A 17,648-nucleotide genomic window follows, 5' to 3' on the forward strand; every position below is an offset into this window, starting at 1 on the left:
GACCCTTTCCAGGCTGAGACTCAGACTGAAAATGCGCTGGAGAACTCCACACAGCTGCTCAGCCCAATCCAGTCTGGTAGTCACGCTATCCGGTCCCGATGCTCAGCCTCCCTTCTCACCTGCTGGGTAGTGAAGGCGAGTGGGGAGTTGGGGGTAGGTGGGGGTGGGGTAGGTGAAGATTGGGGTGATAGCAGTTGGCATGTGGAGGTGTGGATGGTAGGTGCAGGGCAAGGAGGAGATGTAGACAGTGGTAGCCTGTGTTGTACGTCCATGTGTTGAACTGGAAGAGTGAGGGGCGATCTCACAGAGATCTATTGAATATTGAAAGACCGAATTAGATTGGATGTGGATGTTTCTGACAGTGGCTGACCTCAGGATCAGAAGGCACACCCTTTGAAACTGAGATCAGGAGGAATTTCTTTTGCCAAAGAGAGGTGAATCTGTGGAGTTCATTGCCATGTCATTGGGTATATTTAAAGCGGATTAGTTTCTTGATTAGTCAGGCCATCAAAAGGTTACTGGAAGAAGGCTGGAGAATGGAGACGAGTGGGCTGATGGAACAACAGAGTGAACTCGATGGGCCAAATGGCCTTATCCTGATCCTTTGTCTTGCGATCTCATGGTCTTTCCCACTTCCAGCAGCCAGCCACTCGATCCCTCTGAGAGTGGGGCCTCCTTAACCCCGACCCAGCATCAACTTGTGCACAGAGATGGGAAAAGGGAAAGGGTTTGTCTGGGCACTGTGCTCTTTGCATTAAGTTGGTCTGATTGCAAACCAGATGTGGCTGCAGTCTTGGAGCGCCCTCTGCTGGCAGGCACCTGGATGTATTTTACATAGCGATGCAATTCCAAAGAAGGCAGGAAATCGGTTGCATTTCATTGGGAGTTTGAGATTTGGTATGTCGGCAAAGACACTCGCAAATTTCTACAGATAAGACCACAAGACCATAAGATATAGAAGCAGAAGGAGGCCATTCAGCCCATCAAGTCTCCTCTGCAATTCATGGGCTGATCCATTTCTTCCAGTCATCTCTACTCCCCTGCCTTCTCCCCTTACTCTTTGATGCCCTGGCTAATCAAGAAACTATCTCTCTCTGCCTTAAATACACCCAGTGACTTGGCCTCCACAGCTGCTCGTGGCAACAAATTCCACAGATTTACCACCCTCTGACTAAAATAATTTCTCTGCATCTCTGGTCTAAATGGACGTCCTTCAATCTTGAAGTCATGCCCTCGTACCTCGACTCCCCTACCATGGGACATAACTTTGCGATATCTTATCTGTTCAGGTCTTTTAATATTCAGAATGTTTCTATGAAATCCCCCCTCACTCTCCTGAACTCGAAGGAATACAGCCCAAGAGCTGCCAGACATTCCTCATACGGTAACCCCTTCATTCCTGGAATCATTCTCATGAATTCATTAATACCATAGTCCAAATCATTGACATACATCGTAAAAAGCAGCGGCCCCAACTCCAACCCCTATGGAGCTCCACTGGTAACTGGCAGCCAGCCAGAATAGAATCCTTTAATTCCCACTCTCTGTTTTCTGCTAATCAGCCAATGTTCTACCCATGCTAGTAACTTCTCTTTAATTCTAAGGGCTCTTACCTTGTTAAGCAGCCTCATGTGTGGCACCTTGTCAAAGGCCTTCTGAAAATCCAAGGACACTATGTCTACTGCATCTCCTTTGTCTACCCTGCTTGTAATTTCCTCAAAGAATTGCAGTAGGTTTGTCAGGCAGCATTTTCCTTTCAGGAAACCATGCTGGCTTTGGCCAATCCTGTCATTTGCCTCCAGCTACTCTGTAATCTCATCCCTAACAATCGATTCCAACAACTTCCCAACCACTGATGTCAGGCTAACAGGTCTATAGTTTCCTTTCTGCTGTCTCCCACCCTTCTTAAATAGCGGAGAAACATTTGCAATTTTCCAGACATCCATTACAATGCCAGAATCTATTGATTCTTGGAATATCATTGTTAATGCCTCCGCAATCTTTCCAGCTACTTCCTTCAGAACCCGAAGGTGCATTCCATCAGGTCCAGGAGATTTATCCACCCTCAGACCATTTAGCTTCCTGAGCACCTTCTCAGTCGTAATTTTCGCTGCACAATCTTCACTTCCCTGACACACTTGAATGTCTGCTATACTGCAGATGTCTTCCCACTGTGAAGACTGATGCAAAATATGCATTCAGTTCCTCTGCCATCCAGGTGCCTCTGATTACAATATCTCCAGCAGCATTTTTATTGGTCCTATATCTACCATCAAATCTCTTTTACCCTTTATATACTTAAAAAAGCTTTTAGTATCTTCTTTGATATTAGTTGCCATCTTCCTCTCATAATCCATCTTTTCCTTCCTAATGACCTTCTTAGTTTCCTTCTGCAAGTTTTTAAAAGCTTCCCAATCCTCTATGTTCTCACTAGATCTGGCTTCCTTACATGCCCTCTCTTGCTTTTACTTTGGCTCTGACTTCACTTATCAGCCAGGGTAATGTCCTTCTTCCATTCAAAAATTTCTTCTTATTTGGAATATATCTGTCTTGCACTTCCCTCATTTTTCACAGAAACTCCAGCCATTGCTGCTCTGCTGTCCTTCCTGCTAGTGTCCCTTTCCAGTCAACCTTGGCCAGTTCCCCTCTCATGCCATTGTAATTTCTTTTATTCCACTTAAATACTGACACATTGGAATTTAGTTTCTCCTTCTCAAATTTCAAAGTGAACTTGATCATACTGTGGTCACTGTTTCTTAAGGGTTCCTTAGCCTTAAGCTCTCTTATCACCTCCAGATCATTGCACAACACCCAATCCAGCACAGCCAATCACCTAGTAGGCTCAACAACAAGCTGTTCTACAGGGGTGCTTTCTACTATCCGAGCTCTTCCCATCCCTTCCCTGATAGTCGCCCACTTAACTAACTCCAACAGCCTCGGAGTAATCAATTCCCTGTAGCTCCTATCTGTCTCCTGTTCACTCTCCCTAATAAGCTGCAGGTCATCGAGCCACAGCTCCAGATCCCTAACACGGTCTCTCAGGAGCTGCATCTTGGTACACCTGGCACAGATGATGCCATCTGGGAGACTGGAAGATTCACAGGATTCTCACAGCTGACACCCAGAGCAAGGTACTAATCCTACAGACATGCTCTCTATTCCTCAAAAACTGAGGTCCACTTACCCACTTACCTCACCGAAGCCCTACCACTCTGACTCAGACCACTCTATCGATGACTGCTTCACTAGGCCGTGTCTCCCTTTTACCCCTGAACCTTCCCTGCTCTCCATCTCACAACTGGTGCTCCTTGTGCAATTGGATCTTCAATTTCTTCGCTTGAAGTCCCCAGTCTGATTGGATTGGCAACAGCATCCCCTCCACAATCTTCATCGGTATAGGTGCATCACCAGGCTATTTGTACTCCCAGCTGGTACACAGAACATCCCAAACCCTTCGGTGTCAGCGTCCTTCAGCACAGCTTCCAAACTGACCTGCAACAAAGCCAATTATGAAAAATACCTGAGTTATGCAGGGCAAGGTTGAATAGGCTAGGAGTGTAGGAGAATGAGGGGAGATTTGATCTTGAGGTTGGAGAGGCGTGGGCTAAGGGTGAAAAGTGAACTATGTAAAGGGAACTTCTTCACTCAGAGGGAGGTGAGAGGGTGGAACAAGCTGCCAGTGGAAGTGGTCGATGCGGGTTCAATTTCAACCGTTCAGAGACGTTTGGATAAGTACATGGATGGGAGGGGTCTGGGTGGATATGGTCTAGGTGCAGGTCAATGGGAGTAGGCAGATTAATGGGTCCAGCGTGGACTAAAAGGGCTGAAAGGCCTGTTTCTATGCTGTAGTGTTCCATGACTCCATATAACAGCGTAATGCAAACTTGAGTCCTAAATTATTCATTAACTGAAATTTGCATAAACATTCTGTTTATCACCATCACAGCATTATAACATGAAAAAGACATCACATTTTAAAAGGTATTTAATTTAGCTCAGTTAATCAATAATAGAACAGTAATACTTCTCATTGGTTTTAAAGACCTTTGTCTTAATATCTTAACCTTATAATAAAATATTTTACCTTGGTTAAGCTCGGTACGGTAGCATAGCAGTAAGCATGCATCATGCTTTACAGTGCCCGAGATCAGAAGATCAGGGTTCGATTCTCACCACCGTCTGTGAGGATTTTCTACCCTCTCCCCATGGCCGTGTGGATTTCCTCACAAGTGGGACAAAGAGTCCGTGGGCTGGGTGGGTGGGATCCTTCCTGATGTTACTGGCTCTTTTCAGGCAGCTTTCTGCATATATGTCCTTGATGGTGGGTAGGCCGGCACCGGTGAAGCCTTGGGTGGTTTTGACTACCCGTTGTAGAGCCTTCCTGCCCGCCGCAGAGCAGCTTCCGTACCGTGCAGCGATGCAGCTTGTTAGGACGCTCTCTGTGGAATAACTTGAGAATAGGTTCAGCTATGGGATTGACCTGCAGGCAGAATGCAACAGATGGGCCAAATGATCTGTATCTGTGCTGTAATCTTCTATGACTCTGGGCTGTTTTGGCATGTTTCATTAACAGTGGCTTTGACTCTATATACTGTAATTTGCAATTGATTAAGGCAATTGTCAAATCACAGTCAGGTTTAATATCACCAGCGTGTGACATGAGATTTGTTATCTTTGCAAGAGCAGTACAATGTGATACATAATAATAGAGAAAAATGGAATCAGAGTAAATGTATGTGTGTGTGTGTGTGTGTGTGTGTGTGTATATATATATATATACACACACACACACACACACACACACACACACACAAACGTTTGTATATATCTCAGTCAAAATAAATAAATAATACAAAAATCAGAAATAAAAAGTAGTTAGGCTGTGTTCATGGGTTCAATGTCCACTCAGGAATCAGATGGCAGAGGGGAAGAAGATGTTCCTGAGTTTGTGTCTTCAGGATTTTGTGCAGGCAGTGTCAAGAGGTGTGTTGTATGTGTGTGCCCTTTTAAAGACAGCCATTAAAATTATTTTATATGGGTCTCCAAGACGGTGCTGGTGAGCCATGGCAATGTCTTGTGAGCTGCTCACGAACCGTCGAGCTTTTTCGAAAGTCTGAGCACAATGTCCTAAAGGGACGGTGTTGTGCGGTGTAGCACGCTGACATTGGTTGTTTGGCCGTCCTGTTGGGCGAGGTATGTCATCGATTCTATTGAGTTTCTTTGTATTTACTGCAAAGGCCCGCAAGAAAATGAACTTCAGAACTGTATATGGTGATATATGTGTACTTTGATACTAAATTTACTTTGAACCTCCAGCTGCCTCCCTCTCTCCAACTGCCCCGGGCCGCCAGCAGAGGGCGCAGTCTCTCCATCCCAGCCCCATCAGACGCTCCCAACCGGCCAGTCGCTCCTCGCTTTCTGGCTGTGTTTTTGCCACACCCTCTTCACCAGATGAACACCCAAGTTGGTGTCATTGATTATTTGGTAGTTATTTCTTTACTATGGATTTATTGATTATGTCCACAAGAAAATGAATCACAGGTTTCTAAATGGTGACATAGATTTAATTACACTGGATAACAAACTTCTTCAAACATATGATGTGCTGGCCATTACAGAGACTTGGATGGCTCAGGGACAGGAATGGTTACTTCAAGTGTCGGGTTTTAGATGTTTCAGAAAGGACAGGGAGGGAGGCAAGAGAGTTGGGGGCGTGTCACTGTTGATCAGAGATAGTGTCACGGCTGCAGAAAAGGAGGAAGCCATGGAGAGACTGTCTGCGGAGTCTCTGTGGGTGGAAGTTAGAAACAGGAAGGGGTCAATAACTCCACTGGGTGTTTTTTATAGACCACACAATAGTAACAGGGACACCGAGGAGCAGATAGGGAGACAGATTCTGGAAAGGAGTAATAATAACACGGTTGCTGTGGTAGGAGATTTTTATTTCACAAATATTGATTGGCATCTCCCTAGAGTGAGGGGTTTAGATGGGGTGGAGTTTGTTAGGTGTGTTCAGGAAGTTTTCTTGACACAATATGTAGATAAGCCTACAAGAGGAAAGACGGTACTTGATTTGGTATTGGAAAATGATCCTGGTCAGGTGCCAGATCTCTCAGTGGGAGAGCATTTGGAGATAGTGATCATAATTCTATCTCCTTTACCATAGCATCGGAGAGGGATAGGAACAGACAAGTTAGGAAACTGTTTAATTGGAGTAAGGGGAAATATGAGGCTGTCAGGCAGGAATTTGGAAGCATAAATTGGGAACAGATGTTCTCAGGGAAAAGTACGGAAGAAATGTGGCAAATGTTCAGGGGATATTTGCGTGGCGTTCTGCACGGTTACGTTCCAATGAGACAGGGAAAGTATGGTAGGGTACAGAAAGCGTGGTTTACAAATACTGTTGAAAATTTAGTCAAGAAAAGAAAAGCTAACAAAAGGTTCAAAAAACTAGGTAGTGATAGATATCTAGAAGATTATAAGGCTAGCAAGGCGGTGCTGAAGAATGAAATTAGGAGAGCTGGAAGGGGCCATGAGAAGGCCTTGTTGGGCAGAATTAAGGAAAACCCCAAGGCATTCTACAAGTATGTGAAGAGCAAGAGGATAAGACATGAGAGAATAGGACCAATCAACTGTGACAGTGGAAAAGTGTATGAAATCAGAGGAGATAGCAGAGGGACTTAATGAATACCTTACTTCACTATTCACTACGGAAAAGGATCTTGATGATTGTAGGGATGAATTACAGTGGATTGAAAAGCTTGAGCATGTAGATATTAATAAAGAGGATGTGCTGGAGCTTTTGGAAAGCATCAAGTTGGACAAGTCACTGGGACTGGATGAGATGTATCCCAGGCTACTGTGAGAGGTGAGGGAGGAGATTGCTGAGCCTCTGGCAATGATCTTTGTATCATCAATGGGGACGGAAGAGGTTCCAGAGGATTGGAGGGTTGCAGATGTTGCTCCCTTATTCAAGAAAGTGTGTAGACATAGCCCAGGAAATTATAGACCATTCAGTCTTACTCAGTGGTTGGTAAGTTGATGGAGAAGATCCTGAGAGGCAGGAATTATGAACATTTGGAGAGGTATAATATGATTAGGAATAGTCAGCATGGCTTTGTCAAAGGCAGGTCATGCCTTACGAGCCTGAATGAAATTTTTGAGGATTTGACTAAACATGTTGATGAGGGTAGAGCAGTAGACGTAGTGTACATAGATTTCAGTAAGGCATTTGTTAATGTACCCCATGCAAGGCTTATTGAGAAAGTAAGGAGGCATGGGATCCAAGGGGACCTTGCTTTGTGGATCCAGAATTGGCTTGCCCACAGAAGGCAGAGTGGCTGTAAATGGGTCATATTCTGCATGGAGGTCAGTCACCAGTGAAGTGCCTCAGGGATCTGTTCTGGACCCTTACTCTTTGTGATTTTCATAAATGACCTGGATGAGGAAGTGGAGGGATGGGTTAGTAAATTTGCTGATGACAAAAGGTCAGGGGTGTTGTGGATAGTGTGGAGGGCTGCCAGAGGTTACAGCGGGACATTGATAGGATGCAAAACTGGGCTGAGAAGTGGCAGATGGACTTCAACCCAGATAAGTGTGAAGTGGTTCATTTTGGTAGGTCAAATATGATGGCAGAACATAGTATTAATGGTAAGACTCTTGGCAGTGTGGAGGATCAGAGGGATCTTGGGGTCTGAGTCCATAGGACACTCAATGGTGCTACGCAGGTTGACTCTGTGGTTAAGAAGGCGTACAGTGTATTGGCCTTCATCAACTGTGGAATTGAGTTTAAGAGCCGAGAGGTAATGTTACAGCTATGTAGGACCCTGGTCTGACCCCAGTTGGAGTACTGTTTTCAATTCTGGTCATCTTACTACAGGAAGGATATGGAAACCATAGAAAGGGTGCAGAGGAGATTTACAAGGATGTTGCCTGGATTGGGGAGCACGCCTTATGAGAATAGGTTGAGTGAACTCGGTCTTTTCTCCTTGGAGTGACGGAGGATGAGAGGTGACCTGATAGAGGTGTACAAGATAATAAGAGGCATTAATTGTATGGATAGTCAGAGGCTTTTTTCCCAGGGCTGAAATGGCTAACACAACAGGCCATAGTTTTTTAGGTGCTTGGAAGTAGGTTCAGAGGAGATGTCAGAGAGTTGTGAGTGTGTGGAATGGGCTGCTGGCAATGGTGGTGAAGGCGGATACCATCGGGTCTTTTAAGTGACTTCTGGATGGGTACATGGAGCTTAGAAAAATAGAGGGCTATGGGTAACCCTAGGCAATTTCTAAGGTAACAACATGTTCAGCAGAGCTTTGTGGGCCGAAGCGCCTGCATTGTGCTGCAGGTTTTCTGTGCTTCTGTTTCTATCTCGTTTCCTCAGAAATTTTTTTGTGATAGACCGCATGAGGCTGAACAGAAATATAACTTCAGACTACTTAGGAATTAGGAAAAACAATAAATCAACTTTTATTGAATATAAAGTACTTAATTGCATAATGGTGCTAATGCTTTGCAATAGTTCACTCAGCTAAAAATATTTTGTTAATGCTTTCCATTGGTACTCAGTGTCTGAGGCTTCTTGTTTAAGTGTTCAACAATAATCAGCCAGCAATGATGGATTTCACTTGCCCTGATACCGTTTCTCCATGACCGAAACATCCTGGTGAAACATTTCACCGTGCTCGTAACTGACAGCACCAAGATTTGCAGGGAAGAAGTCTAAATGGGAATGCAGAAAATGAATCTTTAATGACATGATGCACTTCACATGATGCCTGTCCCATGATCCTTTCCCTTCTTTAGCTCTGTATCCCTTTTGTCAATCACCTTTCCAGCTCTTAGCTTCACCCCACCCCCTCCGGTCTTCTCCCATCATTTTGCATTTTCCCCTCCCACTCCTACTTTCAAATCTCTTACTATCTTTCCTTCCAGTTAGTCCTGACGAAGGGTCTCGGCCCGAAACGTCGACAGCGCTTCTCCCTATAGATGCTGCCTGGCCTGCTGTGTTCCACCAGCATTTTGTGTGTGTTGCTTGAATTTCCAGCATCCACAGATTTCCTCGTGTTTGATGCACTTTGTGGGTCTGTTTGCTTGAAGCATGTTGTCAACCAGCTGCACGTAGCTTGGCGCTCTGCAGTTGCCAAGAAAGTTATTAACAACATCCTTCTGTGCGATTTTCTCCGGTTCCACTAGATGTTCTTTGATTTGCCTGTCATTGATGAATTTCTTGATTTGTTGGCCAGCAAAGATGCCTTCCTTAATCTTGCATCAGTTACTCTGACTTGAATCATGATTGAAATAACAAGTAAAGGTGATTTCAAAAAAAAAGTGAGCGAAAGGGAAATTTCATGGTGATTTTCATGATCAGCAGCCCAAAATCCATTAAATACACCCAAAAGTATTCAGGAAGCAAAATCTTTATTGTTCAGGGTAATCAATTTACTTTGAACTTTGTCATATAAAAAAGGCAAAAGTGTGCTGAGGAGTCTTCCAGAAACCCTCAGGGCTTTTTGCTCCGCACGGCCGCTCTCCATCATCACGACACGCTGGTGAGCTTCAAGCTCCAAGCCCACTGACAGGGCAGCTGGTGCGGGAGAAGAGTCGGCAGTAACACTATCAGCTCCTGCTCCCCAGACATCATCCACTGCAGAGGCTCTGGGTATCCGACAAGGTTTACCTGGTCGGTCAGGGTAGGAAAAGCAGACAGGTGAACTCCAGGCTCTAACAGCCGGACTGAGCCACTACATCTCATGGTACTTTCAAAAATAATACCTACAGTCAGTGACCCCTTTATTAGCTACACCCGTACATCTGCTCGTTAACGTAAATATCTAATCGGCCCATCGTACGGCAGCAACTCAATGCATAAAAGTGTGCAGACACAGTCAAGAGGTTACTTGTTTAGACCAAACATCAGAGTGGGGAAGAAATGTGATCTGAGTGACATTGACCGTGAAATGACTGTTGGTTTGAGAAAGAGAAGCTAAACTAGGTAGTATCAGGTTTACAGTGGAGTAAAGCGAATTATAGAGGCATGAGAGAGGAGCTGGACAAAGTTGAGTGGAAGGGGACACTAGCAGGGATGACGGCAGGATGGCAATGTCTGGTGCTTCTAGGGGGAATTCAGGAGATGCAGGAAATATACATCCCAAAGAAAAAGAAGAATTTTAAAGGGAAGGTGAGACAACTGTGGTCAACAATGGAAGTGAAAAACAGCATAAAAGCAAAAGAAAGGGAATATAATATTCCAAAAATTAGTGGAAAGATAGAGGATTGGGAAGCTGTTCAAAACCAACAAAAGGCAACTCAAAAGCCATAAAGAGAGAAAAGTTGGAATATGAAGGTAAGCTAGCCAATAATAGAAAAGAGGATACAAAGAAGTTTCTTTCAGATATATAAAAAGTACAAGAGAGACAAGGGTGGATATTGGACTGCTGGAAAATGATCCTGGAGAGGTAGCAGTGGGGGACAAAATTAATAAGTATTTTGCTTCAGCCGTCACTGTAGAAGACTCTAGCAGAATGCTGAAATGCAAGAGTGTCAGGAGGCAGAAGTGAGTGTCGTTGCTATTAATAAAGGTGTTTGGGAAGCGGAAAGCAGGTAAGTCACCTGGACCAGTTGGACTACACTCCAAGGTTCTGAAAGAGGTGGCTGAAGAGATTGTGGAGGCATTAGTAACAGTCTTTCAAGGATCACTAGATTCTGGAATGGTTCCAGAGGGCTGGAAAATTGCTAATGTCACTCCATTCTTTAAGAAGAATAATATTAGCAATTTCTGGTCCTCCTGAGAAGGGAGGGGGTGGCAGAAGAAAGGAAATTACAGGCCAGTTAGCCTGGCTTCACTGGTTGGGAAGATGTTGGAGCCCATTATTAAGGATGAGGTTTCAGGGTACTTGAAGACGCAAGATAAAATAGGCCAAAGTCAGTTTGGTTTCTTTCAGGGGAAATCTTGCCTGACAAATCTGTTGGAATTCTTTGAGGAAATAAACAGGACAGACAAAAGAGAATCAGTGAATGTTGTTTATTTTGGATTTTCAGAAGGCCTTTGACGAGGTGCTGCACATGAGGCTGCTTAACAAAATAAGAGCCTGTGTAACAGAATGGATAGAAGACTGGCTGATTGGCATGAAGCAACGAGTGGGAATAAAGGGGCCTTTTTCCGGATGGCTGTCAGTAACTAGATATTTGCTGTAAGGGTCGGTGTTAGGATTGCATCGATCATTGAAAAGTCTGGATTCTCTGTATGTGGAGCAGGTATTTCCCATAGTGGGGGAGTCCAGGATCAGAGGGCACAGCCTCAGAACTGAGGGACATCCACTTAGAACAGAGATGAAGACAGTTTCTTCAGCCAGAGGGAGGTGAATCTGTGGAATCAGTTGCCATATATGACTGGGTAAGGCCAAGTCATTGGGTATATTTGAGGCAAAGGTTGTTAGGTTCTTGATGAATCAGGGTGTCAAATGTTTTGGGGAGAAAGCAGATGAATGGGTTTGGGTGTGATAATGAATCAGCCATGTTGGAATGGCGGAGCATATACAATGGGCTGAATGGCCTAATTCTGCACCTAGGTCTTATGGTGCCAGACAGGGTGGTTTGAGTATCTCAGAAAATGCTGATCTCCTGGGATTTTCATACACAGCATTTAAAGTTTACAAAGAATGGTGCAAAACTGGCAGCAGTTCCCTGGGCAGAATTGTCTTGTTAATCACAGACATCAGAGAACAGCCAGATCAGTTTAAGGTGACAATAACCACACGTTACAACAGAGGTGTGCAGAAGAGCATCTCTGAATGCACAACACATCAAACCTTGAAGCTGATGGGCTACGTTAGCAGAAGACAACACCAAGTTCCACTCTTGCACCTAACTGAGTAATCGCTGAGTTTACATGGATTATTATAGCAAGGTACAAGCCCTTTGGCCCAAAATGGCGTGCTGACCCCTTAACTCACTCAAAAATCAATCTTACCTTTTTTATCCCACATATCCCTCCATTTTTCAAAATGCATGTGCTTGTTTGAATGTCCCCAGGTTTCTCTCACCCGCAGGCAGTTATCTGATCAACCACTCTAGTTGAGCTCTCCCCACCCCTCTCTACCCGTCACTGCACTTAAACAAACAAGACAAAATGTACAGATGCCAAAAATCCAATCAAAACACACAAAATGCTGGAGGAACTCAGCAGGCCAGGCAGCATTTATGGTAAAAAGCACAGCAACGTTCCGGGCCGAGGGAAGTGTCTCGGCCCGAAACGTCTACAGTACCCTTTTCCATAGATGCTGCCTGTCCTGCTGAGTTCCTCCAGCATTTTGTGTGCACTGCTTGTGCACACTTTAAACCATTTTTTATAATGTCGTTTACCTTGTAAATACATGCTGGTATATATGTATTTATACACATTTCATTCCATATCTGTCCTTTAACCACTAACTTTGTTACCTTCCTTATAATTTTTTTTGTGTTTTATTTTACACAGAGAGTGGCGGGTGCCTGGAATTCGCTGCCTGGGTGGGTGTAGAGACAGATACATGAGGGATTTTTAAGAGATGTTTAGATAGGCGCTTGGATGTGAGGAAAATGGAGGGATATGGGCATTGTGTAGGAAGAAGGGATTAGCTTGATGATTGATTCCTAACTTAATTGGGTCAGCACAACACTGTGGGCTGAAGGGCTTGTTCATGTGCTGTATTGTTCAAAGTTCTATTGCCTTCATTCCAAAGAGAAAACAAAGAAGAGAAGCAATAATGTACTTCAGACCTTGGTTCTCCCCGCGGCAGGACGAGGGTCACTGAGGTGCAGCCGTCCCATTTTGGGCCAGGTCAGAAATATTGCGTAAACCACCTGTTTCCCCGGTGACGATGTATACCTGCCGACACACACATGACACACCCAGCTGAGACAATTGGAAGGTCGAGGGTAAAAGGAGAGTTAACAGTCTGGCAGCATCGGATCATTTTGGTCCGCGTAACGCTTTACAGAGCCAGCAATCACCGATTGGGGTTCCATTACCCCGCTGTCTGTAAGGGGTTTGTACGTTCTCCCCGTGACCGCGTGGGTTTCCTCCAGGGGCTCTGGTTTCCTCCCAACATTCCAAAGACGTACTGGTTAGGGTTAGTATGTTGTGGGCGCGCATGGCAGCAATTGTGGGCTGCCCAGCACGGTCCACACCTGATCTGACACGAACAACAAATTTCACTCATTGCTTAAATGCATGTGTGACGGGTTTTATCACAATGTCCACTCATCGCCCTCCTTGTCCCACACCCACTTATTCAGGCTGGCAAACAGCACCAAAGCAAAAAACGGCGCCACGTTGGTCGAGAGGTACCCACCCTCACCCAGAAGGAAAGTGTGTGCCCCTGCCCATCGAAAACCTTCCAGGCTGCCCGTTACAACCGGCAAGTCATTCACTTCGCTAGAAGAATTAAAAGGGTAGATAATTTTCTAAATGAGGAGCAAATTCAGAAATCAGAGGTGTAAGGGGACTCGGGAGTCCTCGTGCAGAAGTCCCTAAAAGGTTAATTTGCGGTTGAGACATTGGGAGGAAGGCCAGTGCATTTCAAAGGACTAGAATATTAAAGCAGGGATGTGATGCTGAGGCTTGATAAAGCACTGGTGAGACCGCACCTTGAGTATGGTGAGCAGCTTCGGTCCCCTTTTCTAAGAGAGGACGTGCTGGCATTTGAGAGAGTCCAGAGAGGGTTCAAAAGAATGATCCTGAGAATGAAAGGGTTAATATATAGTAACGTGCAAATGTCTTAGGCACGTTTATATCGCTGGGATGCCAAAGACTTTTGCACAGTCCTGTAGTAATTTTACGTATTGCATTGTACTGCTGCCACAAAAAAAAATCTAATTTCATGACATATGTGAGTGATAATAAACCTGATTCTGATATGGGTCTCTAATGTGGACTGGGAGTGGGAAGGGGTAAGGGAGAGAGGAATCATGGTTGGGAAAAGGGGAAGGGAGAGGGAGGAGAGAGGGAAGCACCAGAGAGACATTCTGTAATGGTCAATAAACTAATTGTTTGAAATCAAACAGCCTTGCCTGGTGCCTCAGGGCTGGATGCGTCTGCACCCACACTACCCCACCTCCCCACCCCTGGTACTCCTCCTCTGCCACCTGTCCCACACCCCACCCACAGTCCTCCACCCTCACCATTCCCAACATCCTTTGTTCCTGCCAAAGTTACAGACTCACTCTCCACTCCACGTTGACAAATACAGTGCTGTACAAAAGTCATAGGCACCCCAGCTGTATATACTGTTTGTGCCTATGAGTTCTACACAGTCCTGTATGGCTCTGGGCCAGTACTGGCTGCAGCTTAGAAGAATAAGGTGGGATCTCATTAAAACCTACAAATTGACAGGCTGAGATAGAATAGATGTAGAGAAGATGTTTCCTACAGTGGGAGGGTCTAGGACCAGAGGACACAGCCTCGGAATAGAGGGATGTCCCTTTAGAACAGGAATGAGGAGAAACTTTGTGAACAAGGGGGTGGTAAGTCTGTGGAATTCATTGCCACAGACGGCTGTGCAGGCCAAGTCATTGGGTGTATTTAAAGCAGAGATTGACAGGTTTTTGATCATTAAGGGTGTCAAAGATTACGTGGAAAAGGCAGGAGAATGGGGTTGAGAGGGATAATAAGCCTGCTATGATGGAATGGCAGAGTAATCTCGATGGGCTGAATGGCCTGCATTTTATGGCCCAATGGACACTGGACAAGCCTTGCCTCTTCTATCAACAGGGCCATGACAAGTGAGGTGGAACCACTGCCTAAGATCTCGGACACAGGCATTGCCCCCTGAAAGAGCAGGACTCAACCTACTCAACACTGGGGAAGCCCCCACACACCCCAGTGTCTGTCTCAAGCCTCTAACAAGGGATTTGAACCGAAACCCCCAACATGGGCTGAATCTCAGGCCACACGGAGAAAGTTTATAAGGATGCTGCCGGGACATGAGGACCTGAGTTACAGAGACAAGTTGAATAGGTTAGGACTTTACTCCCTGGAGCGTAGGAGTATGAGAGGTGATTTGATAGAGGTTTTCAAAATCATGAGGGGTCTGTAGGCTTTTTCCCCTCAAGTTGCATGGGACTAGAGATTAAGGGTGAAAAGTAAAATATTTAGAGGGAACTTGGATGGGAGGGGTATGGAGGGCTATGGTCCTGGTTTGAGTCGACGGACCAAGGCAGAGTAAAAATTTAGCATGGACTAGATGGGCCAAATGGCCTATTTCTTTGCTGTAGTGCCCCATAACTCTACAAGCACACACAGTGGGACGTGGAAATAAATTTGGTGCTGATAAATTTGGCCCCACTTCGGATCGAAGTGAATGGAATGAATTTCAGAGATGCTCTGATGTGGATGATTGGTACTAAGGATGACTCAAGCCTCTGCCCTCGATGGTCCTACCACACGCCAGGTGTGACCGTGTCGTTCTGCTTCCTCCAGGGCTTGGTGTTGTAGATTGCCTCCCCGTTGACTTGCAGCCACTGCCCCATCTGCCTCAGCCTCTCCTCGAAGATGGGCACGATCCGACCGTCATGAGTGGGTCCGATGTTCATCAGGAGATTCCCTCCGCAGGACACCGTCTCAACCAGCGTCTGGCAGAAAGAGCGACTGTTACCAATTGGCCAACTCTTAAAATAATCAGCAGGTGATTCACAATTACTCTTCAATGAGTGAAGTGGTTTTCACCTCAAGGGTACCAACCAGAAACCGGGCATATCGGACATGCTGAACCACAAGAGATTCTACAGAGGCTAGGGAAACACACACCAAATGCTGGAGGGACTCTGCAGGTCAGGCAGCATCAAGGTGGACATCTTGGTTGGCAGGGATGACTTGGTGTGAAGAGCCTGTTTCACTGCAGGGGGCAACTGTAAGTTGACAAGTTGGACCTCCCCTCCTCCAGCCTAAACATTATTAAAAAGTGTACGTCGATAAGTAAATTTTTAACTTCCATTCATTTCTGAAGATTTCTGAAGAAAAAGACATTTTAACTTTTAAATGATCTGCTGCCAACATAAAACAAATCGAGTACAACGATGAAACAAGTGAAACTCCCTCTGCACCGTCCCGTCACACCTTCCAGGGTCAGACACAGAATGAAACTCCCTCTGCACTGCCCCATCACACCCTCCACGGTCAGACACAGTATGAAACTCCCTCTGCACAGTCCTGTCACACCTTCCAGGGTCAGACACAGTATGAAACTCCCTCTGCACAGTACCGTCACACCCTCCAGGGTCAGACACAGTATGAAACTCCCTCCACACCGAGTCGTCACGATGTACAAGGTCAGACACAGTATGAAGCTCCATTCACACCATCCTGTAACAACCTACAGGGTCTGACACAGTAAGAAGCTCCCTCTGCACCATCCTGTCACAATCTCCAATGTCAGACAGAATTTGTACTTTAAAATAAGCTGAAAAGCTGCTCATCATTCCTGACTCCCGGAAGAATCCGAAGGATGAATGGAGGAGCAGTCAGGGGTGGGTAGTAAATCACTGCGCCCAGTGAATGAATGAAACAGGTGCACTCTACCTTCACCAGTTGCTCGATCGAGAGGTAGTCCCGGAGCTGGGCCTCTCGCCTGTATCCCCAGGACTTGGAGTCGATGGTCATGCAGTTCTCCCACTTGTGGGTGAGGAGGTGCCCTGGGCTGTACCGATCTGCACAGGTGTAGAATCCGCCGTGCTTGCAAATGGTACCCGCGCCCCATCGGTCGTTGGTTACCACCGTCTCTCGCACAGGACTGAAAGGATAAGACATGGGACCAGAATCTGATTTGACATTCCATCATGGCTGATTTATTATCCCTCTCAACTCCAGTTTTTCTGTCTTCTCCTGTAACCTTTGACACCCTTACAAATCCAGAACCTATCTTTGCAACAGACACAAAATGCTGGAGGAACTCAGCAGGTTTGGCAGCACCCATGCAAAAAAGGTACAGTCGACGTCTCGGCCCAAAACACCGACTGTACTTTTTGTCCACAGATGCTGCCTGACCTGCTGAGTTCCTCCAGCATTTTGTGTGTGTTGCTCGGATTTCCAGTGTCTGCAGATTTTCTCTTGTTTGTAAAGAACCTATCATTCTCCACTTTAAATATACCCAATGACTTGGCCTCCACGGCTATCTATGGCAATGAATTCCACAGATTCATCACCCTCCAACTAAAGAAATTCCTCATCTCTGTTCCAAATAGACATCTCTCCTTTCTGAGGCTGTGCCCTCTGGTCCTGCCACCCTCTCTGTAGGAAACATCCTCTGCACATCCACTCTATCTCGGCCTTTCAATATTCGCAAGGTTTCAATGAGAACTCCCCTCATTTGTCTAAACTCCAGGTCTAGAACCATCAAACGTGCCTTCTATGTTAACCCCTTCATTCCCAGGGCCATTCTTACGAGCATGCTCTGGATCTTCTCCAACGCCAGCACATAGATGAGCCCATAAGACACAGGGGTAGAATTAGGACACGTGGCCCAACAAGTCTGCTTTGCTATTCCATTATAATTCCTCTGAACCCCCATTCTCCAGCCTTCTCCCTGCGACTTTTGATGTCCCTTATTAATCAAGAACCTATCGACCTCCATTTTAAATATACCCAATGACTTGGCCTCAACGGACGTCTATGG

General features: G+C 45.6%; 2 protein-coding genes across 4 annotated transcripts in view; one reads left to right on the forward strand and one right to left on the reverse strand.

Moving 5' to 3' along the window:
* The first annotated feature begins 4,820 nt into the window (after positions 1 to 4,820).
* LOC132402606 (uncharacterized) overlaps positions 4,821 to 17,648 on the forward strand; it is a 31,148-nt gene continuing 18,320 nt past the window's right edge. The window contains exon 1 of the mRNA XM_059985508.1: positions 4,821 to 5,929. The gene's annotated coding sequence lies outside the window, so the exon portion shown is untranslated. The remainder of the gene's footprint in view (positions 5,930 to 17,648) is intronic.
* fuca2 (alpha-L-fucosidase 2) overlaps positions 8,443 to 17,648 on the reverse strand; it is a 125,074-nt gene continuing 115,868 nt past the window's right edge. For all 3 annotated transcript variants that reach the window (XM_059985505.1, XM_059985506.1, XM_059985504.1), the window contains 5 exons: positions 16,556 to 16,766; positions 15,419 to 15,609; positions 12,757 to 12,865; positions 8,917 to 9,676; positions 8,443 to 8,718 (listed from right to left, as the gene is read on the reverse strand). In XM_059985505.1, the coding sequence (XP_059841488.1) occupies positions 9,536 to 9,676; positions 12,757 to 12,865; positions 15,419 to 15,609; positions 16,556 to 16,766 (652 nt within the window). In that variant the 3' untranslated portion in view covers positions 8,443 to 8,718; positions 8,917 to 9,535. The remainder of the gene's footprint in view (positions 8,719 to 8,916; positions 9,677 to 12,756; positions 12,866 to 15,418; positions 15,610 to 16,555; positions 16,767 to 17,648) is intronic.

This window comes from Hypanus sabinus, chromosome 12 (assembly GCF_030144855.1).
Source record: "Hypanus sabinus isolate sHypSab1 chromosome 12, sHypSab1.hap1, whole genome shotgun sequence".
Lineage (NCBI taxonomy): Eukaryota > Metazoa > Chordata > Chondrichthyes > Myliobatiformes > Dasyatidae > Hypanus > Hypanus sabinus.